Genomic DNA, 27,256 nt, shown 5'->3' with positions numbered 1-27,256 from the left:
TTACAGGAGTACCTGAGTGGCTCAATCAGCTGAAAGTCCAACTCTGCCTTTTGGCCCCAGTCATGATCCCACGGTCATGTGATGGAGCCCCATGTAAGGCTCTGTGCTAAGCATGGAACCTACTTAGGATTCTCTTTCTCTCCTCCTCTGTCCCTCTCCCTCTCTCTTGCTCTCTCGCTCTCNCCCAAGCCAAAGAAATGATATAAAGAGGCAAAGAGGGACATTTTATGATGATAAAAGAATGAAATTATTAGGAACATAACAATTATAAACAAATATGGAACTAAAAAGTAAACAAAACAAACTACAGCTCCCAAAATACATGAAATAAAAAGCAGCATAGGGGCGCCTGGGTGGCTTAGTCGGTTAAGCGTCCGACTTTCGCTTAGGTCATGATCTCGCGGTTCGTGGGTTCAAGCCCCACATCGGGCTCTGTGCTGACTGCCAGCTCAGAGCCTGGAGACTATTTCAGAGTCTGTATCTCCCTCTCTCTCTGACCCTCCCTTGCTCACACTGTCTCTCTCTCTCTCTCTCCTAGAAATAAATAAAAATTAAAAAAAAAAAGCAGCATAAAGGGAGAAGAAAACAAACAATACAGCCAATTCTTGTTACTCTCCACATCAGCTATAGTCTATAAAACCAATGCACCAAATTAGCTAACAATGAACACTTGAATCCTTTTGCAAATTACTGTCACCCACCACTTTAATGGGTAAAAAGAACGTATCATTAGTATCAAGTGTATCCTAAAGTGGGTTCTCTTTAGAAGCATGACTCAGTACAATAATGTGGTTTGCCACCTGACTTTGATTGGAAGACGTCAAACAGTGGGCTTCATTAAATGCAAATATCACATGATCCAATCCATATGAAGAACTCCTAGACAGATACTTCACAGAACTAAAATTTGTTTTGAAGTCCCCACTTCAGTAAGGGCCACGCAAGGGAGATTTTTTCCTTCATGTAAAAATGCCATCATAGACCAGTAGTATCCTTTCCTCAACCCTATTTCCTATGGAAAAACAGACATAGATCTCATTTTGGTACTACAATGATCTCTCAGTGTTGCTTTTTCTTTTATTTGGTTCTCTTGATTTCCACTCAGAGCATGTTCTCACAGTTCATGAATTGGAGCCCCGCATCCAGCTTGACACTGACAGTGCTGAGTATGATTGGGATCTCTCTCTCTCTCCCCCACCCAACTCGTGCTGAGTATTCCTCTCTCTCAAAATAAACTTAAAAAAAATAATAAAATAAAAAATTTTTAAAAAGGCAAAGTATATTAGTGGGGCTAAGAAAAAGACTAGGAACTGACTACAAACTGACAAAAGGGGTTTTTCTGAAGTCATAGAAATGTTCTAAAACTGTACTATGATGATTTTCACACAACCCTGTCAACCTCCTAAAATTCATTATAAACACAGATGAATTTTATGATAGGTACAGTATCTGTACCTTAATAAATCTGCTAAAAAGGAGACACACAATTCACAGGCTGCAACAATATTTATCACCTTCTTTCTATCTGTTCCAATTTCCCCACATTGTTAAGAACCCTTCTTTTTCCAATTTTAACTATTTCTACCCACTATTACTCAAAATNGCAACAATATTTATCACCTTCTTTCTATCTGTTCCAATTTCCCCACATTGTTAAGAACCCTTTTTCCAATTTTAACTATTTCTACCCACTATTACTCAAAACTTTGACTCTCCTCCCTCTTTTCTTAATCATGTCTTTAGAACATATCCCTTATACTTTTTAAAGGGAACTCCTTATTCTCTGTGCACTGTTTTAACAACATAAGGATCTAGCGTGTACGGACGTATGAAATTACTGTGCACTGATGACTCTAAGGTTTTTTTTTTTTTTTTTTTTAATTTTTTTGTGGGTTTTTTTGGCAGAGGTGGGGGTGATTACTGCATTGGCAAATTAAACATTCTCCTAGGCTGTCTTATGGAATAGAGTGGTGGCAGAAGAGCAAACTAAGGGGTTAAAATCCAAAGGTGAAGTTTTACTACTAGATATAATCTATGTAACATCCTGACAGTGGGAAATAGTACTTCTACTATGACCCAGAATTTATAAAGCTATGACCAATTCTAGGCAACATTATTTTAAGGGGATCACTGACAAAGAATGTTGCGAGAGAACAAAGAGTTGTCTGGTACTAAATCTAAACACCCTACCATGTTGGAAAATTAAGAACTCTTTAGCCTTGAGAAAAAGAAGTCAACAAACATCATCTCTGGTTTTCAAATTCATAAAGGGCTCAGTTCAACTGAGATTAATTCTATAGGGCAGAACTAAAATCAATGCATAAAAGTTACTAGTAAAACAAAAACATGAGTCTTTTATAGAATTATAAATTTAAAATTATACAGGTCTTTTCAAGCAAAAGAGATTACTACTCAATTGAGTTTTTAAAATGGATTTGTACAGGGAGCCTGAGGGGCTCAGTCAGTTGAACGTCTGACTTCAGCTCCCGTCATGATCTCACTGCTTGTGAGTCTGAGCCCCACTTCAGGCTCTATGCTGACAGCTCAGAGCCTGAAGCCTGCTTCAGATTCTGTGCCTCCCTCTCTCTCTGCCCTTCTCCTGCTCACACTCTCTTTCTCTCAAAAATAAATAAATATTAAAAAAAATTTTTTCTAATGGATTTGTATACTGGACAAATACCTAAATGGAATACTGAAATAAATATTTCTAATATACTGAAAAGCACTAAGCTATAACAACTACTTCTTTTCACACATGAGCATCATTAACTTGTTTTTTCCTCATAAAATGTGTTGAATGAGGTCTTTCCTTTATCTGCATCATGTGTGCTTTCTGAAAACTATCAGTAACATTTTTTTTTTTTAATGTTTATTTATTTTGAGAGAGAGAGACAGAGACAGAGAGACAGAGAGAGAGAAACCCAAGCAGGCTCCACACTATCAGCACAGAGTCCAATGTGGGGCTCAATATCACGCTTGTGAGAACATGACCTGAGGCAAAATCAAGAGTCAGATGCTTAACTGACTGAGCCACCCAGGTACCCCCCCATATTCTTTATTACTAAATTCTCCTTTTTAAATAGCACGCTTTTGCATTTTGTGACACTAAAACTATACGTTGGTAAATCCTTTTAAAAAACAGAGAACTGTTTCAATATATTGTTCTGAGAACTTATTAATGAAGTCACAAGGCAAAGAATTTCTAGTGAACACTTCAAACCTAATAAAGTCACAATTACCATAAAAGCAGCTACACAATAAGTTAATATACTTATATATAAAATGATGTTCCAACTTACGTTTCTGTGTCTGATACCAAGGATTCATTATTGCATACATCATTGAAGGTGTGAAGCTGATTCTATAATTAGAGAAAAGTTTTTTATTTACAAAATTTTTCTGGTATGTTACCAAGTGTCAAGAAACATGGTCTATTATATATAAGTCACTCAATAACCAAATGAAAATATAAAACATAAGACAATCATATTCACACACACACCAGTTAATCTAGTTATTTCCTTTATCATATTAAAAAAGTAAAAAACTTCATTCTGTATGTAATACTCATGCTTTATTCCACTAAGTACATGAGAGAAAAGGAAAGAACAAAGCTAAATGGGGGAAAATGAAAAACATCTAATGCTAGGTGCTAAGTAGTATGTCATTACAGACAAAATTTCAGGATGGCTCCCTCAATAAATACATTTAATACTTAATTTAGTAAAATGTCAACAAGTACTTTCTATATTTACAAAGCCCAATACATGGGTAAAATGTAGTTATAATTCCGAATAAAACAGGCAGGAAATACAAAGGAGTAAAGCTCATGGCAACTTTGGTAAATCTGAAAAAGCATATCCATTCTAAAGGATGCACCTAACGACTTAGCTCTAGCAAATTGCTATTATGCATTAATATATTATTATTATTATAATGAGAATACACTCATGGTATCAGATCTTCCTCCCCATCTCATCCCCAAGACAATAATGTATATTTCTCCCTATTTACAACATTATTTGCTATTGTCCAATTCAAACAAAATCCCTGTTAATCAAATTTGGTCTGTGGCCCAATTATCTCTGGCTTTTACATGGAAAATGAAAGAAAAAAAGAAAGGAGGGGAGGGGAGGGAAGGGAAGGGAAATTGTAATTCTAAGCTTCAGTTTCATCATATTTAAAATAGGGAAAATAGTTATTTATACAGACCATATAAAGTAATGTATGTACAACACCGAGCACAATGCCTCTACAAGTAGTAGGAATGAGGAGGAAGAGGATGGTGGTGGTGGTGGTGAAGCATAGAAGGCAAATAAAAAATGACCCCAAGTGAATCAATATAGCTTACCGTTATCTGACTTAGTCCAGCCAACCTCATAGTCAAAGTTGGTGACATAAAGTATTTAAATGCAAGATCTAAGCTTTCTTTATCAAAGCATAATGTTGTATCCAATGGTTCTTTCACTGTGCTCCACATTAAGTCAGCCATGTTGCGAGCCGCACTCTGTCTTAACTCCTGATCAGAGAGCTTGCATAAATACCTTAAATGATTCAGAAATAAAACACACATAAAAACATGTAAAATATTCCTAAAGACTCTTCAATAATTCAGTAATATTCCTTTGTTTCATACCTCCAATATATTTAGTAAAGTAGAACCTGGCATCCTGGGATTAACATTCCTAATTTAAATTATTTCTAAGTGCTGCTTCAAAGACTGTGACCTGAGGTAGTATGTTCTTTGCAGAGTCCAACTTGAGTCAGAAACTGCCAAGAGCCAAAATATTTAACATCGGATTCTGCACCTCCAGTAAAGCTTTATTAGTAATCTCTCATACCCGTCATGTATACAGCTCCTGTTTTAGTAAATTTCACCTACTTTCATATAAAGTAGTATATCTACTCCCCACACAGCCAAAATTCTTTTAAATGTGTACATTTTAAACATTTTCTTATTTGGCTTTCAGATATCACAAACACTGGTTTTCCTCAGGTCCTGCCTATTCTATTTGGTTGGTTCCTCTTTCTCTATCCAACCTTTCAACATTAGTGCTCCTCATGGTTTGTAATGGATTACAAATGGCCCCAAACTATTCCCATCACTACATAGAGGCCTTTGCAATGCAACATTGCCACTCTTCCTATCAAAAGGTATCATCTATTTTGGGGCGCCTGGGGGGCTCAGTCAATTAAGCATCTGACTATAGGTTTCAGCTCAGGCTATAATCTCACGGTTTGTGGGATCGAGCCCCATGTCAGGCTCTGTGCTTACAACAAAGAGGCTCCTTTGGATTCTCCCTTTCTCTCCGCCACTCCCTCAATCACACTCTCTCAAAATAAATAAACATTAAAAAAAAAAAAGAAGAAGTATCACCTCTTTCTCTAGATTCTCCCTATTTCATCTACATTCTCCCTTGAATCTGAACTTTGCAATGAAAGTTGCTTTGATCAACGAAACGTTAAGAGATGTGACACAAACAGAAGCTTAAAAAGCCTCTGGCTTGCCCTCTCTTGATGAGAACTTTTCCACCACCAAAAGAAGGAACCCAGGGGCACCTGAGTGGCTCAGTCGGTTGAGCGTCCGACTTCAGCTCAGATCATGATCTCACGGTTCGTGGGTTCGAGCCCCACATTGGGCTCTGTGCTGACAGCTAGCTCAGAGCCTGGATCCTGTTTTGGATTCTGTGCCTCCCTCTCTCTCTGACCCTTCCCTGCTCATGCTCTCTGTCTCTCTCTCTCAGAAATAAATAAAACATAAAAAAAGTTTTTTAATTAAAAAAAAAAAAGGAACCCAGGTAAGCATGCTGGATGAGAGAGACATGGCTGATACCCCAATTGCAAGATGAATATGAACTCCCCTTCACTTCCAATAACAATCAGTTGGCCAACCAGAGAATATATAAGTGAGATGATATTTTTAAAGCATGCAGTTTCAGCCAAGTCAGCCCAGATCAAAAGAACTATCAAGCCTGAGAACTGTGAGAAATAATAAATAACTGTTATTTTAAGTCACCAAGATTTAGGTATTGTGTTCTTACACAGCAAAAGCACAATGATACAAAGTCCTCATCCCCAACAAATTTTTTTTTAAGGTTTATTTATTTATTTTGGGAGGGAGGGAGGTAGAGAGAAGGGGAGAGGGCAGAGAGAGAGAAAGAGAGAGAAAGAGAAATAGAATGAATAAATCCCAAGCAGGCTCTGCGATGTCAGCAAGAAACCAACCTTGGGGTTCAATCCCACCAATTGTGAGATCATGACCTGAGCTGAAACCAAGACTTAGATACTTAACTGACTAGGCCACCCAGGCACCTCAACACACTTCTATTCACTTTCTAGATTCTCTACCCAGATGACCTCATCCACTTCCAGGAGGTGTTGAATAATTGGTCTTTATGCTGATAACTCAATTAACAATACTGTTCTTAATTATACACTTATGCTTTCAATTCACCAGTGCCACTTAAATGTCCCACAGGCATCTTGAAATTAAGTCTTGAAGTTCTCTCAGTTCTTCACATCTCAGTGAATGAAACCCACAGCACAAAAGAGAAACTGAGGTACGGGGTTTATGTGTCATCCATTATGCTTACCCCTTTAAATTCCAGAATCGCCAATCTTGTCCATTTTAACCAACATCCATTCAATTTTCAAAATTACCAAAAAAATCCTTATACCAGTAAGCATCATTTCTTTCCAGAACTACCGCATAAACCTTTAAATTGGACTCATAGATTCTACTCCAACAACGCTACAATTTGTGATCCACTTAAAACTCAAAGTGATCTTCTAAAAATCATCACGTCACGATTCACCTGCTTAAAACTCTTCAATCAATTTCCATTGCTAAAATTAAATACCAACTCTTTATAATGGCTTTAAGGTCCTATATAATCTACCCTTGCTTATCCAACCTCATAACTACTCCTCCCTTACACACTATGTTCCACATCAGTATGCTTCTATTTTCTTGAATGTCATCTTCTTTCCAACTTCAAAGCTTACTTCCTTAAGTTCCTTCCACCTGGAATAGGTTCTTCCAATTATCACCTGATTAGCTGATTCACAATCTTCAGATGCTATCTTTCAGAAAGACTACTTTCTTATTTCCTCTCTATCACATTACCTGACAGAGGATTCACCACCATCAGATTCTTTTTCTGACATTTTTTCCAAAAACTCACATAGTAATGGGAAAATAGGCACTCAAATTTTGCAAATGAATGATAAAAAGTATAACGAACTTATCAATACTACCAAAGAAGTACAATCTTAGAACTCCCAACAGTTCACACTCCAACTCTAACACATTTTTTGTTCTCCATCCTCTTAGGCTTCATTCTGAGGCTGAACTTAAACTCAATGTCATCTCTTTCTTCTCAAAGAGATCTTTAAATCTCTATTTAAAATTGTGACCCATCCTCTACAAGACTCAATCCACCTTTGCTCCTCCTTTACTCTGTAATACAAATTTCTGATGAACTATTACCATCTACTTATTTACTTGGTACAGACACTGCACAAAAAGAGAAGTCCTTTCTTCTCTGCTATATTCCCAATACCTAGAACATAATATTTAGTGTATCTTTGTTGACTACATACTATGGAATACCATGTTAACCACTGTTAATCTCCTTATATATTCATGTAAAAGGAAAAGAAGGTCCAGGGGAGCCTGGCTGGCTCAGTCGGTGGAACATGTGACTCTTGATCTCAGGGTTTTGAGTTCAAACCCCATGATGGGTGTAGACAGTACTTAAAAATTTTATGTCTTTCAATAAAGAAAAAAAAGTCAAACATAAATTGCTTAAAAGTAAGTATTAATTATAAACCTACATGAGCATTAAAAATATTATACACTAAACTGTCAATTAAAATTTTGTCTAGAGGATGTGAGTACAAGGGACTTTATAAACAATATAAATTATACTATGTTATCAACTATTTATACATATCACATTGGTAATGAAGGGGAAAAGATTTTATAAACTTACCTAATAACATAGGTCCTAAAAGGGATAATGTGCTGCATGACAGCAGGGATATGTAGCCATATTCTAATCTATAAAGAAATATAAATATGACATTAATGCACAATGAATATGTGGAATACAGGTCACTGTAATTACAAACAAGAGCATTTAGTATTTTGCTGACGTGAAAACTACATACATTTTATACATTTTGAAAACAATAAACTAAGAAATAGGATTACACACATATCAGGCAAGTATCCTATATATATTTTATATAAACATACATAAAATCAGTCTAAAGACCATAATATCTAATATCTAAAGACCATAACCTTACATACCATGATATCTCCATGATACTCCAACCCATTTCTTTTTTTTTTAAGTTATTTATTTTTTTATTTGTGAGAGAGAAACATAGCATGAGCAGGGGAGGGTCAAAGACAGAGGGAGAGACAGAATCCGAAACAGGCTCCAGGCTCTGAGCTAGCTGTCAGCACAGAGCCCAACGTGGGGCTCGAACCCACGAACTGTGAGATCATGACCTGGGCCGAAGTTGGACGCTTTAACCAACTGAGCCACCCAGGCACCCCCCAACCCATTTCTAAATATGTTTACCTTATGATTTTATTCTAATAATGGTTCAAGTATCATAAGAACAAAAAAGCTAAGCAAATTATCAAACAAGCTATAATCCTAAACCTTCGTAAAGGCAAGGGACACAAATTAGACTTTATCAAGAGAAAAGGCTTCTGCACAGCAAAGGGACTAATCAACATAACTAAAAGGCAACTGACAGAATGGGAGAAGATGTTTACAAATAAAATATCACATAAAGGGTCAGTATATAAAATTTATAAAGAACTTACCAAACTCAACACCCAAAAAAACAAATAATCCAATGAAGAAATGGGCAGAACACATGAACAATTTGCCAAAAAAGACATCAAGATGGCAAACAGACACATGAAAAGATGCTCAACATTGCTCATCATCATGGAAATACAAATCAAAACCAAAAATGTGCTACTACTGTATCTTGTACCAGTCAGAAAGACTAAAATTAACAAGTCAGGACACAACAGACGTTGGTGAGGATGTGGAGAAAAGGAAACCTTACCGCACTGTTGGTGGGAATGCAAAGTGGTGCAACCACTCTGGAAAACAGTGTGGAGGTTCCTCAAAAAATTAAAAATAGAACTACCCTAAAATACAGCAATTACACTACTAGGAATTTAACCAGAGGATACAAAAATGCTGATTCAAAGGGGCACGATCACCAATAGCCAAATTATGGAAAGAGAACAGCTGTACATCAACTGATGAATGGGTTAAGAAGATGTGGTATGTATACACAATGGAATACTATTCAGCAATGAAAAAAAGAATGAAATCTTGCCATCTGCAACAATGTGGATGAAACTAGAGGGTATTATACTAAGCAAAGTAAGTCCAAAAAAGACAGCATGGTTTCACTCATATGTGGAATCTGAGAAGCCTAACAGATGAACATAGGGGAAGGGAAGGAGAAATGAGATAAAAACAGAGAGGGAGGCAAACCATAAGAGACTCTTAAATACAAAGAACAAACTGAGGGTTGCTGGTGGGAGTGTGTGGGGAGGGTGTTGTGTTACATGCGGGATGGACATTAAGGAGGGCACTCTTTGGGATGAGAACTGAGTGTCAGATGTTAAGAGATGAATCACTGGGTTCTACTCCTTAAGCCAAAACTACACTGTATATTAACTAACTTGAAAATTAAGATTAAAAAAAAAAAGTCACTCTATCCTCTTCTTCTGCCTGTCCCCTGCTCATGTTCTCATTCTAAATTAATTAATTAATTAACTAATTAATGATTTTCTTCTAAGACTAGGAACAATCAAGAATGCCTTTAATTCAAATTGATCTAAAGGTCCTGGATAGTACAAAAGTTAAGAAAGTAAATAAAGTCCTAAGACTAAAAAAGGAAGAATTAAAATTAATATTACTTAGCAAACAGAAGGAAAACAAATTTAAAAAAATTTTGATTTACAATTGCTCCAAAAACAATAAAATACCTCTGAATAAACTTAACCAAGGAAGTAAAAGACCTGTGCTCTGAAAACTACAACACTGACAAAGAGGCATCTGGGTGGCTCAGCTAGTTGAGCATCTGACTATGGCTCAGATCACCATCTCACGTTTAAGCCCCACATCAGGCTCTGTGCTGACAGCTCAGAGCCTCGAGACTGCTTCGGATTCTGTGTCTTCCTCTCACTCTCTGCCCTCCCCTGCTCGCGCTGTGTCTCTCTCTCAAAATAAACATTTTTTTTAAATTAAAAAAAAACTGAGAAAAATAATTAAAGATAACACAAATAAAAAGATATTCCATGCTCAAGGGTTGGAAGAATGAATATTGTTGAAATGCCCATAGGCAATCCACAGATGCTGTTATATTAAAATAACAGCAACATTTTTCACAGAACTACAACAAACAATTCCAAAATATGTATAGAACTACAGAAGACCCCAAAGAGCCAAAGCAATCTTCAAAAAGAACAAAGCTAGAAGTCTCACAATCCCAGATATCAAAATATATTACAAGGGGAGCCTGGATGGCTCAGTCGGTAAAGTGTCCAACTTTGGCTCAGGTCATGATCTCATGCTTCGTGGGTTTGAGCCCCGCGTCAGGCTCTGTGCTGACAGCCAGCTCACAGCCTGGAGCCTGTTTCGGAATCTGTGTCTCCCTCTCTCTCTGCCCCTACCCCACTCATGCTCTGTCTCTCTCTGTCTCAAAAATAAACTATTAAAAAAAATGTTTCAAAATGTTACAAAGCTGTAGTACTCAAAACAGTAGGACACTGACATAAAAACATACACATAAATCAATGGAAGGAACCGAGCACCCAGAAAAACACCCACACTTACATGGTCAATTAATCCACAACAAAAGAAACACATACAATGAGGAAATGTCTCTTCAAAAAAAAAAAGGCTGGGGAAACTAACAGCTATATGCAAAAGAATGAAACTGGGGCATTTTCTTACACCATACACAAAAATAAATTCGAAATAGATTAAGCACCTAAATGTGAGTCCTGAAACCATGAAACTCTGAAAAAGAAAACATAGGCAGTAATCTCTTGAACATCGTTTTCACCAGCACTCTTCTAGATATACTTCCTCGGGCCAAAAAAAAAAGGAAAAATAAACCACTGTGATTACACCAAAATAAGAAGCTTCTACAAAGTGAAGGAAACAATCAACAAAACTAAGGGCAACCTACTGAATGAAAAAAAGAGAAGATATATGCATATGATATACCTGATAAAGGGTTAATGGCCAAAACATCTAATTAACACATACAACACAAAAAATAATCTGATTACAAATGGGCAAAGGACCCGAACTGCCATTTCTCCAAAGAAGACCTACAAATGGCAAACAGACACATGAAAAGATGCTCAACATCACTACTTGTCAGGGAAATGCACATTAAAACCACAATGAGTTATCACCTTATACTTGTCAGAACAGCTAGAATCAAAAAGACAAGAAATAATGTTGGTGGAAATGTGGTCAAAATGAAATGTCATGCTTTGTTGGTGGGAACGTAAATTGGTACAGCCACCATGGAAAGCACTATGGGGGTTCCTCAAAGAATTAATCATATACACATACACATGCACACACTGTGAAATATTACTCAGCCACAAAAAGTAATGAGATTTTCCCATAAACAACAACATGAATGGACCTAGAACGTTTTATGCTAAGTGACACAAGACAGAAAAAGAAAAACATGTTATGATTTCATTTACATATGAAATCTAAATATCAAAGCAAACCAATGAACAAAAAAGAGGAACAGACTCATAAATAGAGAGAAATGATGTTTACCAGAGAGGAGAGTGTGGGAGGGTGGGCAAAATGGAGTAAGAGGAGTGGTATATACAGGCTTCCACTTACAGAATTAGTAAGTCACAAGGATAAAAGGTACAGCATAGGGAATATAGTCAATGATATTACATGGCATTGTATGGTGATAGATGGTAGCTATACTTGTGGTGAGCATAAGCATGACATACAGATTTGTCAAATCACTACAATGTACACCCAAAAACTAATTTTACATTGTATGTCAACTACATTGCGATGAAAAATAATATCATTACTCTGAGATAACATGATTATGTGCACAGAAAAATCTAAAACAACTTTCAGATAAACGTTTTTAGAATTAAATGGGTTTGTCAAGAATGCTACATAGAAAGTTAACACAAGTAATATACACACATACATATACATACATACACATATTATATATATAAGCATAGGTTTTCTGAATAACCAGGAACAAATACTAAATGAAGTTTTCAAAAATATGCCTACCAAAAACATCTAATAGACATGTAACACCTTGGAGAAGTGTGGGAAGATGACAGAGTAGGAGGACCCTAAGATCATATAGTCTCACAGATATAACAGGTAACACATCAGCATATATAACCCAGAAAAAAACAAAACACTGACAGAACAAACTCCACAACCCAAGGTAGAGAAGATACCACATCAAAGTAGGTAGGAAGGGCAAAGACTTGGTCTGGGAGCTAACCATGCTGGGGAAGGAGTCAGTGGTTCAGAGAAGGGCAAAAAACTTTCACACATTTGCCTTTGAAAGGAAGAGAGGCTGAATTGGGAACTTAAAGCCTGGACTTTTAGAAATAATTGGGCTCAGCTAAAGGAGAGCCGGCACGGCATTAGTAAGTAAATTCCCCACCCTTAAAGAGGCAGCACAACAAAAAACCCCTGCAGATACAGCACAAAACTAGAAATTTGAAAGACACTAGAAACAGACAGTAGTGGGAGTGATTTGCTCATCTTAGAGCATGGCCAGAGAGACAGGAACCACAAGGAGACCCCTCTAGGAACAGAGGAGCTGGAAAGCACCATTTTTTTCCCTCCCCCACCATCCAACAGAAACAGGCACCTGCAGAGAGCTGCAACAGGGCCAACAATCATTACCTAACTTATTTGCACCAAGCTGCCTACCACTACCCCACACCCCAAGTGTTGCTAGACGCACCCTTCCCTGTCACATTCCCCTTAGTCCCAGCACTGTAGGCTCCTACTCCAACAAACCAGTGCATATCTGGCCAACATCACATCTCCTGATTAGCTGCCAGTTTTGCAGGACCTCAGTTAAGAGTTGTCTACAGGGGCAAATGTCACTTTCCACATTTTATTAAAATGCGCCCAGCCCCTACTGAGGACCAAACATCACAAGAGGCAAAGAGGGAAAGAGACCAAGACACAACAGCAGAGAACATGCAACACACATAGGACACATACCCAGAAGCACTAGCCCCTGGGGACTAGGGGACATTGAACTGCAAAGCACTGTAAAGCACTACAAGATTTCTTGTTCATAAGGCTGTTATCATTAACAGCAAAAGAAAGAACTGACAATGATAACACACAGAAACAGATATAAGAGATGAGACAAAATGACGAGACAGAGAAATAGCTCCTAAACGTTAATAACAGGACCAAACCACAGAAAAACCAAAGTGAAACAGACTTAAGAAATATGCCTGATGGAGAATTTAAAGTAATGATCATAAAGATATTGGACTTGAGAAAAGAGTGGAGGATATCAGTGAGACCCTTAACTCAGAGATAAAAAAGAAACAATCAGGTATCAAAAACACGTAATTAAATTAAATTAAATTAAATTAAAAATACATTTGAAGGAACAACAGCAGGCTAAAGGAGGCAAAGGAATGAATTAATGACCTGGAAGACAGAATAATGGAATATAACTAAGCTGAGCAAAAGAGAAGAAAGAAAATTATGAAAACTGAATAGTCAGGGAACTCAGTGACTCCATTAAGTTTAACAGCATTTGAATTGTAGGGATCTCAGAAGAATAGAGAGTGAAGGGGGAGAGAAAACTCATTCAAAAACTAAGAACTGCAAAATTCCCTAATCTGGGGAAGGAATCAGATATCCAAATCTAGGAGGCACAAATCCTCCCAAAAATTCAATCTATGGAGGTCTACACCAAGACACATATTAATTAAAATGGCAAAAATGAGCAATAAAGAAAAAATTTTTAAAGCAGCAAAAGACAATTACATACAAGGGACACTCATAAGGTTATCAGCAAATTTTTTAGCAGAAATTTTGTAGACAGGAAGGGAGTGGCACGATATACCCAAAGGGCTCTGCTATTCAGAATAGGAGAGCCGATTTCTCAAAGACACAAAAAGTAAAGGATTTCACGACCATTAAACCAGATCTATTAAGAAGAAATATTAAGGGGATTCTTGGAGTAACAAGGAAAGACCATAAGTGAGAGTATGAAAAGTAAAAAATCACAAATGCAATAAAAATAAGTATCTCCATAAAAACCGGTCAAGGGATTCATAAAATAAAAGGATGGAAAATATGACATCATGTACCTAAAAATGTTGAGAGGAAAAGAGTAAAGAACAAATTTAAACTTAAGCAGAAACTAACAGAATAATGTATGTTAACTAGATTGGGAACCTAAAATTAAAAAAAAAATAATTAAACCATTAAAAAAATACTTTGGGGCACTTGGTGGCTCAGTCAGGAAAGTGCCCAACTCTTGATTTCAGCTCGGGTCATGATCTCAGAGTTGTGAGATCAAGCCCTGTATCGGCTCTGCACTGGGTGTGGAGCTTAAGATCTCTCTTTCTCTCTCTAAGATCGCTCTTTCTCTCTCCCTCTGCACCCCCGCTGCCTGCACATGTGTGTGTGCTCGCTCGCTCTCTCTCTCTAAAAAGATATATTTAAGTGATCATCCATTTATAGACTGCTATACACAGATATTATATAAAAATTTAATGGGAATCACAAATCAAAAACCAGTAATAAATATGTAAACAATACAGTAAAAGGAATCCAGGTATATCAGTAAAGCCAACAAACCAGAAAAGAGCACAAGGGAAGAAAGGATCAGAAAAAAATCTATAAAGGGGCACCTGACTGGCTCAGAAGGTTAAGCATCCAACTTCGGCTCAGGTCATGATCTCATGGTTCGTGGGTTCAACCCCCGTGTAGGGCTCTGTGCTGACAGCTCAGAGCCTGGGAGCCTGCTTCATATTCTGTCTGCTTCTCTCTATGCCCCTCCCCCGCACATACTGTCTGTCTCTCTCACAAATAAAGAAAAAACATTTTAAAAAAAGAAAAAGTTTACAGAAACAACCACAAAACAAGTAACAAAATAGCAACAAATATATACCTATCAATAATTACATTGAATGTAAATGGATTACACACTCCAATCAAAAGACACAAAGTGATGAAATGGTTTAAAAACAAAAAAAGACCCATCCATATACAGCCTATAAGAGATTCATTTCACACTGAAAAACACCTGGAAATCAAAAGTGAGAGGATGGAGAAACATTTATCATGCAAATGGTGTCAAAAGAAAGCCAAGGTAGCAATACTTACATAAGACAAAATAAGACTTTAAAACAAAGACTATAACGAGAGAAAAAGACACTATATAATAATAAGGGGGACAATCCAACAAGAGAATATAACAATTGTAAATATTTATGTACCCAATATGGAAGTACCCGAATATATAAAACAGTTAAAAACAAACTTAAAGGTAATAACTGACAGTAACATAATAGTAGGCAGGGACTTTAACACCCCTAACTTAAATCAATGAACAGATCATCCAAAATTAACAAGCAAAGAGTGGCACTGAATGACAAACTGGACATGGATTTAACAGATATATTCAGAACATTCCACCCTGATACAGAATGAACACTATTTTTTTTTTTAAAAAGATTTTTATTTATTTCTAGGAGAGAGAGAGAAAGACAGCGTGAGCAGGGGGAGGGCCAGAGAGAGAGGGAGTCACAGACTGAAACAGGCTCCAGGCTCTGAGCTGGCAGTCAGCACAGAGCCCGACGCGGGGCTCGAACCCACTAACCGCGAGATCATGACCCAAGCGAAAGTCGGACGCTTAACCGACTAAGCCACCCAGGTGCCCCAGAATGAACACTATTTATAAGAGCATATGAAACATTCTCCAAAACAAATCACACATTAGGCCAAAACACAAGTCTCAACAAATTCAAAACAACTTAAGTCATACCTTTCTAGCATCCTTTCTAACAATGCTATGAAAGTAGAAATCAACCACAAGAAAAAATTTGCAAAGACCATAAATACATGGAGGTTAAATAACATAACTTTCTACTAAATAATGGGTAAACCAAAAAAATCACAAAAGATATCATAAATTACATAGAAACAAATGAAAATGAAAACATAACAGCCCAAAATCTTGAAGAAGCAGCAAAAATGGTTCTAATAGGGAAGTGTAGAGGGGTGGCTGGTTGGCTTAGTTAATGGAGCATGTGACTGCTGAGCTCTGGGTTGTGGGTTCAAACGCCAGGTTGGGTGTAGAGATTACTTAAAAACAAAATCTTTAAAAATAAGAGGAAAGTGTATAACAATACAGACCTACCTCAAGAAGCATGACCAATCTCAAATAAACAACCTAACTTTACACCTAAAGAAACTAGAAACAGAACAGACAAAACTTAAACCCAGCCAAAAAAAAGGAAATAATAAAGATCAGAGCAGAAATAAAGAATATACAAGTTTAAAAAATAGAACAGATCAATGAAATGAAACTAGGAGCTGGTTCTTTGAGAAGATCAACAAAATTAATAAACTTCTAGTGAAACTCCAAAAAAAAAAAAGAGAGAGAGAAAACCCAATGAAACAAAATCACAAATGAAAGAGAAGAAATAACGATCAATGTTATAGAAATACAAACAACTGTAAAAGAATATTATGGAAATCCATATGCCAACAAACTGTACAGCTTGGAACAAATGGATAAATTCCTAGAAACATAAAAACTTAACAAAACTAAAGAAGGAATAAACAGAAAATTTGAAAAACCACATACCAAAAATGAAGCTGAAATCAGTAATCAAAAAACTCCCCAAAATCAAAAGTCTATGACCAGATGGCTTCACTAATGAATTCTACAAAACCTTTAAGTAAGAGTTAATACCTATTCTTCTCAAACTATTCCAAAAAAATACAAGCGGGGGGAAACCTCCAAATACAATCTATGACGCCAATATCACCCTGATACCAAAACCAGACAAAGACACCACCAAAAAGAAGAGAACTACAGTCATGAATTTAGATGCAAAAATCCTCAACAAAATTATTGGTAAACCAAATACAATAATACAATTTAAAAAAACATACACCACCATCAACTGGGATTTATTCCCAGGATGCAAGATGATTCAATACTTGCAAATCAATCAACTTAACATATCAAATCAATGAGGAAGGGTAAAAAAACATATGATCATTGTTAAATGGTTTTTCTGCATCTACTGAATATTACAACATCCATTCATAATAAAAACCCACAACAAAGCAGGTCTAGAGGGAATATATATCAACACATAAACCCAGAACCAGGGCACTTGGGTGGCTCAGTTGGTTGAGCATCCAACATCAACCCAGGTCATAATCTCACAGGTTGTGAGTTAGAGCCCCACATTGGGCTTGCTGCTGTCAACGCCCACCCCCCTTCCCTGTTTCTGCTTGTGCTCTTACTCTAAAAATAAATAAAACATTTAAAAGACATTAAACAAACAACCCAGAGTCAGCATCATACTCAATGATGAAAAACTGAGAATTTTTCCCATAAGGTCAGAAACAAGACAAGGATGTCCAAGTTCTCTACTTTGATTCAACATAGTAGTAGAAATCCTAGCAATGAAGGGTGCATAGGTGGCTCAGTTAGTTAAGCAACTAACTCCTGATTTCAGCTCTGGTCATGATCTCATGGTTCGTGAGATGGAGTCCAACATCGGGCTCTGTGCTAATAGCACGGAGCCAGCCTGAGATCCTCTCTCCCCTCTTTTTCCCACCCCTTCCCTGATCACACCTCTCTGTGTCTCACTCAAACGAAATAAATAAACATTAAAGGAAAGAAGGGAGGGAGGGAGGGAAGAGAGAGAGAGAGAGAGAGAGAGAAAGAAAGAAAGAAAGAAAGAAAGAAAGAAAGAAATCCTAGCAATTAGAGAAGAAAAAGAAATAAAAGGTATCCAAATTGGTTAAGGAAGTAGTAAAATTCTATTTGCAGATGACATGATACTACATAATACAGAACCCTAAAGACTCCACCAAAAAGGTTATAGAACTGAAAAATGAGTTAAGAAAAATTGCAAGATACAAAATCAATGTACAGAAACTCACTGCATTTCTGTACACTAATAATGAAGCAGCAGAAAGAAAAATTAAGAGAAACCATCTTATTTACAACTGCACCAAAATTAATAAAATATACCTAGGAATAAACCAGAAGTGAAAGACCTATACTCTGAAAATTATAAAGCACTGTTAAATTCAAAATAACACAAAGTAATGGAAAGACATTCCATGCTCATGGGTTGATACTGCCCAAAGCAATCTAAACATTAATGCAATTCCTATTAAAGTATCAGTGGTATTTTTCACAGAACTAGAACAATTCCAAAATTGGTATGGACCAACAAAAGACCCTGAATAGCCAAAACAACCTTGAAAACGAAGTAAAAATCTAGAGTTACCACAATTCCAGACTTCAAGCTGTATTCCAAAGCAGTAGTAATCAAAACAATGTAATACTGGCACAAAACGACACACATAAATCAATAGAACTGAATAGAAAGCCTAGAAATGAACCCACGATTATAGGGTCAATTAATCTTTGACAAACAAGGAATGAAGATACAATGGGTGGATAAAGGGCTCTTCAGCAAATGGTGTTGTGAAAATTGGACAGCTACATGCAAAAGAACTAAACTGAACCACTTTCTTACACCATACACTAAAGTAAACTCGAAGAGCATTAAGGACCTAAATAAGATATCTGAAACCATAAAAACCCTATTAAACCTCAGGTAGTAATTTCTCAGACAGTGGCCATAAGCAAAGTTTTTCTAGGTCTCCCGAGTCAAAGGAAACCAAAGCAACTATTACGACTTCATCAAAATAAAAAGTCCCCGCACAGCAAAGAAACAATCAACAAAACTAAAAAAGGCAACCTACTGAATGGGGAAAGATATTTACAAATGACATATCTGATAAAGAGTTAATATCCAGGGGTGTCAGGGTGGCTCAGTGTGTTAAGCATCCGATTTCAGCTTAGGTCATGATCGCATGGTTCATGGGTTCGAGTCCCACTTCAGGCTCTATGCTGATAGTTCAGAAACTGCTTCAGTTTCTGTGTCTCCCTCTCTCTGCTCCTCCAACACTTGGCGTGTTCTCTCTCAAAAATAAACAAACATTAAAAAAAAGAACTTATATAACTCAACACAAACCCACACACACACTTAAAAATGGGCAGAAGAGGTGGTTCAGTCACTTAAGCATCTGACTGTTGGTTTCAGCTCAGGTCATTAACTTGTGGTTTCTTGAGTTCAAGCCCCAGTTTGTGAGTTCATGCCTACATCGGGCTCAGCGCTAACAGCATGGAGCATGCTTGGGATTCTCTGTCTTCCTGTCTCTCTACCCCTCCTCCCCTTCCCATGCATGCATGCTCTCTCTTGAAATAAACTTTTAAAAAAATAATAAAAATAAAAGTGGTTTTAAAAAAAGACATAAAATACCTCTATAAAGAAATACAAAAAATTATAATGAGAGAAATTTAAGAACAGGTAAATAAAAACACATTTACCACATTTACAGAAAAGGAGACTCAATACTGCAGAGATGACAGTTCTCCGCAAATTGATGTATAGATTCAAGGCAACTTAACAGGGTTTATGTGCACTACTACTTAGGTGTTGGTTCCAAATGGAAAGGTCCAAGAGGAAACAAAACATTCTTTAAAAATGACAGGGTATGGTAATGTAATGTACAGCACGGTGACTGTACTTAACAATACTGTATTGCCTACTTGAAAGCTGGAATAGTTCTTCAAAGTTCTCAGGACAAGAAAAAAAAATTTGTTAACCATGAATGGTGTTGGATGTTAACTACTTATTGTAGCAAACATTTTGCAATATATACAAATATTTACTACATTCTACACCTCAAACTAATATAATGCTATGTTAATTACACCTAAAACAAAAATGTAGAAGAATGACAGGCAGAATTTGCTTTACTAGATAGCAAGACTTGTTACAAAGCTCCAAAAATTAAGATGATGTGATTAAGCAATGTAATATGCTAGTGATTCCAGACCCAGGCACATAACACACCTAATTTGTAACAAAAATTATATTGGGAAACAAGAAGAAAGGACTGTCTTTGTTGAATTGTTAGAACCAGTGGCTGTCTGTAAGAAAATTAATCTTGATCACCCACACCATACACAAAAATCCATTCCAATCGAGCTGTAATCAAAATATGAAAGAAAAACAATAAAACTTCCAGAATATTGGAAAATAATTTCATGACCTTAAGGTAAGAAAAGAGTTTTTTATCCACAAATGAAAACACAACCCTAAGAAAAGAGTTTTTGATAAATTAAAAACCATTAAGATTGAGGAATAATAGCTCTTAAAAGACATGGGAGAATGAAAAGCAAACCATAGAGTGGAAGGAGATACTAGCAATATATGTATGTCAAAGGATTTGCATATGAAACATAAGGAATCTCCACACATCTGTAAGGAAAAAGCAGACAATGTGATTTTTTAAAACAGGTAAACAATGTGAACAGGTACTTCTCATAAAATAACCAAACGGTGAATATGCCTATGAAACAGTGTTGAATTTCATAATAGGCACACCTTGAAGATCCTGCAGGTACAGTTCTAGACCACCACAAAAAAGCAACTAAAATTAATTTTTTAGTTTTCCAGTGCACATAAAATTTGTGTATATACTACAGTCTATTAAATGTGAAATAGTATACCTAAAAAAAAAGTACAAACCTTAATTAAAATTCTTTGTTGTTAAAAAATACTAAACATCCTATGAGCTTTCAATGATCTGTAATCAATGATCGCCATTACAAATATAATGAAAAAGTTTAAAATTTTGGAAGAATTATGAGAATGACACAAAGTGAGCAAATGCTATTGGGAAAACAGCATCAACAGATTTGCCCAACATAGGTTGCCACAAACTATCACTTTGTGCTTTGGGAAGCACAAAAAAAGAAAATGAAACACAAAGTGTCTCTGCATCCACACTTACTGGGCTTCACAGTAACTGACATTTACATCAAACAGAATAATTATCTTCTTTACAAATGCAGAAAAATATTATTAGGTCTTATAATACAGAAGAAAGTCAGGGGCACTGCAGTAGTACCCTAAGCAAATTGTCTTCTATATAACTAAAACTCTAAAAAGCCAAAAATTTCCAGTACAAAATCACAGGCAAGGAAAGTAAATTCAATATAAGACTTCTGTGAACAGTTGCCTATTTTATGTTCTACAAACAAGTAGCAAAGGTCTAAATTCACTTATTTAACTTAAATTCATTATTTTATACAAATTCCATTTTTATTATAAGACCTTTTATAAAGGCCCTGTATCAATATTTTTTCAAAATATAACCCAGAAAAAAATTCCTGTACATGTAAGCCACTCAAAACCTACTTTTTCTGGACATAAAATTCATGTTATTAAAACCCTAGACATTATTCCCAAGATTAAAACCAATTCCAAACATACTTACATTAGATACAACCGTAATAAATGCATGTGCTATAAGAAATGGCAAAGTTTCAGGAGTTCCATATTCAAAGCAATCCTTCATGAGAGAAAGGCCATTTTTCCCACAAAACAAACATACGTAACGAAGCAAATGCAATGGCACTTCTACATCCTGAGGGGAAAAAAAATTTTAACTCATCAAGAATAATTTTCATTTTATTATGAATATGGAAAAGATACTGACCAAATATAAAAACTCAAAAACCTTTATGAATAAAATAACACATTTCATAAACCTGAGAATAAGAAAAACATAAACACTTACATTCATATCACAGAATGCCCCTAATATGTTGCTTTCTTGGGTTGATATATCCTGATTCAAAAAAACAAAAACAAAGTAAACATAATTAGGTCACCCTACAAGATAATAATCTCTTAAAAAAATACAATATTCTGTGTCAAATATACTAAAAAAAATACAATATTCTATGGACAGAGTTTATAAAACCTGCAACAGTCTTTTGCAATTGTTTCTCATCATGAATAATACTATTCCTAACTGAAGCTAATATGGGCATTGTAACTCTTTTGCAAAGAAATCTTTCTATGCTATATACTATCTATTGCCTTTTCAATTAAAAATGTCTCCATAAAGAACTGGGATAATTATCACAAAAACAGATTATAATGTTTTTAAAACCACTTAATTTTTAACAAAAAATTCCACAAGTGCTTTGTATGCATATGATTTAAACTACTTGATAGCATACTCATCCATTGTTAATGAGAATATAAACTGGTATGACCTTGTTGGAGGATGATTTGGCAATATCTACCAACATTTAAAATGCACATTCTCTTTGACCCAGCAATTCATCTTCTGGTTATTTATCCTAACAAGTAATAAAAGCGGTGCTAGAAAATATTTAATGATGTTTACTTGAAGTTATTTATATCTCAAACTTAGAAACAGATGTCTATCAAAGGGATGGCTAAATTGTGATATAACCATCTAGGGACTTCTGCAGCTTTCAAAAATAAGGTGAAACAGGGGCGCCTGGGTGGCTTAGTCGGTTAAGCGTCCGACTTTCACTTAGGTCATGATCTCGCGGTTCGTGGGTTCGAGCCCCGCGTTGGGCTCTGTGCTGATGGCCAGCTCAGAGCCCGGAGCCTATTTCGGAGTCTGTATCTCTCTCTCTCTCTCTGACCCTCCCCTGCTCACGCTGTCTCTCTCTTTCTCTCTCTCTCCTAGAAATAAATAAAAATATTAAAAAAAAAAAAAATAAGGTGAAACACCATGAGGGATCTTTTTGGGATGACTGAACTGTTGTAAAAATATGAGGTAATAGTTACACAATTCTATAAATTTATTAAAAATGATTAAATATATACTTTAAGCAATGATTTTTATAGGAAGTTATTCCTTTAAAAAGCTAAGGTGGATCCATACATACAGGCATAGAAAGCTATTGTCTTATACTACATTGTTAAAACTTAGGATTTATGAACATGATCTGATTTTCATAACTTTTCATATGTCTGGAAATAATCTGAACTGATTTCCTAAGAATGGTTTTTCTGAGATGATAAAAGAGAGGTTCAAGGCTTTTCTAAGTCTATATTTTGTATATTCTGTATTTTTTAGTCACACTGAAAATCTTTCTATCAGAAAGTTAAATACTTTCACCTGAAAAAAGTTAGTTGCCAAAGAAACCTGTCATTCATTGCTATTATCTGCTTTGTATAAGTCCCACTGCTGAAATGAAGATTGAAAACAACTAATTGAGAGCATCACATAAAACTCTCAGAACACTTCAAACTAATCAAAAACTGTCCTAAGACAGGTCAAAACACTTGTCAAAGCAAGTATACTAAATGTAAATGCATTTCTGAGCTTCTCCTAGCAGGGCCATAGTAAAAGCTTTAAATTATTCTCAACAAACCTTATGTCTTCAACAAGTCCAGAATCTAAAAACACCTGTGGTATTAAATAAAGATTCGTGGGCCAGGTAAACCATGCTGGAATATTAGACTGGAGTCAAGATTTCTAGTGCCTAACATGGACAAAGCTAGAAAATGTCCTAACAATTCTATTCTGATGTGCAACATGTTGCTCTTGGACTTGTTTACTTCTATTTTGACTTCTCAGAAGTATTTTCTCTTTTCTTGTTTCTACTCCGAATACACGAAGACATTATTCTAAGATGTCATTAAAATCTCATCCTAAATAGTATATAAAGAGTTAACATAGACTATAGGTAACAATAGTAGGAACAACACTAGGAAGCCTCCCTAAAATCTGGATCAACATCAATTTTCTTTCAAAGTTCTAATTTTAGGAGCGCCTGGGTGGCTTAGTCACTTAACCATCCAACTTCAACACAGGTCATGATCTTGTGGTCCATGGGTGCCCTGCACCAAGATCTACAATGACAGTGTGCAGCCTGCTTGGTATTCATCTCTCTATCTCTCTCTCTGCCCTTCCCCAACTCACACTTTCTCTCTCAAAATAAATAAACTCAAAAGAAAAACAGTTCTAATTTTAGATGATTCCTAAAAAGGGCTTAAGAAACCTACCAGTTTTTGTCTTTTTAGAAAGTCTCTCATTTACTACATAAGATAACACCACTCTATTTCGAAAACTACAGAGGGGGATCTGCCTATTACTTTAAAAGAGAAAACAAAGAGAAATAAGTAAATAATCAGAAAGTAATTCTACATCTAATTAAACAAGGGGGCATCCAGGTGGCTCAGTCAGTTAAGCATCGGACACTTGACTTCGGCTCAGATCATGATCTCACAGTTCATGGGACTGAGCCACACGTCAGGCCCTAAGCCAAGAGTGGGAAGCCTGCTTGGGAGTCTCTGTCTCTCTCTGTTCTCTGTCTCTCTCTGTCTCTCTCTCTCTCTCTCTCTCCCCCTTCAGGACACAAATGCACTCTCTCAAAATAAACATTAACAAAAATAAAAATTAAATTAAAAAACCAAAAACAATTGCTGCTCCATGATCAAACCATGAAAAACTGAAGGCCAGTGAATTAGGAATAGAATTTTTGCTTAAAAAGAAGTCATCACCTTATCAAAGAATCTGCTGTTATGGAAAATTAAGTCTGCCAACTCTGGAGAGCATACAGTTTACAACCAATGACTACACCTAATCAAGCAAAGCCATACTCTCAAACAGTTCTGCTTAACATAACATTGGTATGATGGAAATATTCTGTCTGCATTGTCCAGTATATTAGCCACTAGCCCCATATGACTACCTAGCTTTTAAAATATGTTGGGAAAGAAAAAAGAGAAAGAAAAAATAAAAAGAAATGTGGTTAATGTGATTCAAGAACAAATTTAATATATTTGCTTTAATTCTAGTTAACTTAAATAGCCAGATTTGTCTGTTCACTACCATATTGAGCATACTGGGCAGTAGAGCTTTAAAGTAAAGAAGCTCAGGAGACGATAGTGATGAAATGCAATACAAGAAAGTCTCCATATACCTATCAACTGCTTGCAAATGAAAAAGCTGAGCTTTTATAATCTCTTCTACAGAAGTAAGCCACCCACATAGATTGGTGACAAGGAAGTTAATGAGTGGAAGACATACAAGCTATATGAGATATTTAGGATTGTTTATTGAATGCGAGTACTGTAGATTATTCATCTTTGTATACACAATAAATAGTGCAGTTCCTAGAACAGAATAAATGGTCAATGTTTATTTTTTAATATTTTGAATAAGGTACATCTGTTTATCAAAATTGGAGACAAATCCAGGCACATGAATTCTATAAATATAAAACCAAAAAAGTCCTCAATCAGTATGGGATTTGGACAGTTAGTGATGGTTGTACAACTGTGGGAACTTACTAAATTGTATACGTTAAAAGGGTGAATTTAAGATATTTAGTTTTTTTAATTTAATAAAATATAAATAAAAACTCAGTGGAAAGTGCCAAGAGAAAACCTAACCATATTAAGAAATTTGGAACACAGTGTATATATTTAAGTCTATCCAATCATATCTCACACATATTTAACAAGTGCAATATTTCTCTTCTTTTCTCTAATTTTTATACTCACTTCACTTAGAAAAAAACCTTAAAACACTAGGTCAATACTTCACAGAATTTTACATAATGATTCAGGATTAAGAAAAGAATGCAACAGCTCCCTGCTCACACCCCCAAAAAGTTTAACCTCAATTAAATACTATCTATTTCAAATTACTACATCTTTTAAAATATTACCGACTTTAATAGGAAGGAAAGTAGGATACAGACAGGAAGAGATAGGGAGAAGAATGGGCTCCAAGTTCCTAACTTATTCACTACTGGCAATGGACACAATAGCTACAGAGATTAGTCTGAAGTGATTTGAGAAGCAGTATGGCAGTATAAGAGCTGAATTCTTTGTGTTCTGGTTTTTTAATTTTATTTTAGGGAAAGAGACAGCATGAATGGGTGAGAGGGTCAGAGGGACAAAGAGAAATTTTAAGTAGTCTCCACTGTCAATGTGCAGCGCAATATGAGGTTCAATCTCACAACCATGTGACGATGACAATCTTAGCTGAAACCCAGAGTCGGACGCTTAACGGACTGAGCCACACAGGTGCCCCAGAATAAGATCTGAATTCTAGGGGCACCTGGGTGGCTCAGTCCGTTAAACGTCCGACTTCAGTTCAGATCATTATCTCACAGTTCGTGGGTTCGAGCCCTGTGTCAGGCTCTGTGCTGACTGCCAGCTCAGAGCCTGGAGCCTGTTTCAGATTCTGTGTCTCCCACTCTCTCTGACCCTCCCCTGCTCACACTGTCTCTCTCTCTCAGAAATAAATAAAACATTAAAAAAAAATTTAAGATCTGAATTCTACAACTCTCAGCAATATATTCTGCAAACCTGACCAAAACTTTTAACTTGTGTAAGCCAGTTCTCTATTATATAAAATCAGGTTGTTGACTAGGTTTCTAAAGTCACAGCTATCTAAATACTAACACATGAGTAATGAATCATCTTCTGAAAAGTCCTGGCCAATTTATGCCTCTTTAGAAAAGTGGAAATCGAAATCAAATCAAAATCAAACTTAAAAATGACTGCTAGCATATAACCACATAGCCACTAGGACAGAAACCATACATTTTTCAAGTATTTGTAATAGATCATTAGTAACACATCAGAAACCTGGGTAACAGCTGTATTATGAACAGATTATTACAGAAGCACACAAATTCTGTATAAGGAGACGACAATTCTGTGTAGCACTGTATTACATTATATCATATCTGAGGGGTTTTTTTAAATTAGAATTTTACTTCAAAGACCTCATGAAATTATTGCCTTCAACCAGTCAGTCACATGGAATAACTGATCCTCAAGAACAGTAATAAGGAGGTACTTTACTTCAAAAGGGAAGTAGGGGAGTGTGACTATGTTTGTATTTGGAGATTTTGTTTTTCTAATGACATTTAAAAAAATGATAAATTGGTGAGCAAACTGATTTGAGGAAGAAAACAGCAGATTTAATATACTGTATTACCACAGTTCTATTGTTAAAAGATTTTTAACTGGATTTAATTTAATTATTAAATTAAAAATTAAATTTAACTATTAATTTAAATC

At 36.0% G+C, this 27,256-nt stretch overlaps 1 protein-coding gene across 1 annotated transcript in view; it reads right to left on the bottom strand.

Annotated features, from left to right (window-relative positions):
• The window catches only part of USP34 (ubiquitin specific peptidase 34), a 192,996-nt gene that overhangs the window by 163,777 nt on the left and 1,963 nt on the right, over positions 1 to 27,256 (bottom strand). The window contains 5 exon segments of the mRNA XM_077766453.1: positions 3,300 to 3,361; positions 4,352 to 4,544; positions 7,995 to 8,062; positions 21,663 to 21,812; positions 21,966 to 22,016. Of these exon segments, the coding sequence (XP_077622579.1) occupies positions 3,300 to 3,361; positions 4,352 to 4,544; positions 7,995 to 8,062; positions 21,663 to 21,812; positions 21,966 to 22,016 (524 nt within the window).

The sequence above is a fragment of the Crocuta crocuta genome, unplaced genomic scaffold (assembly GCF_008692635.1).
Source record: "Crocuta crocuta isolate KB4526 unplaced genomic scaffold, BGI_CrCroc_1.0 scaffold113, whole genome shotgun sequence".
NCBI classification, from domain to species: Eukaryota; Metazoa; Chordata; class Mammalia; order Carnivora; family Hyaenidae; genus Crocuta; species Crocuta crocuta.
Note: the sequence above shows the minus strand (reverse complement) of the source record. Positions and strands in the feature narration are given on the sequence as shown.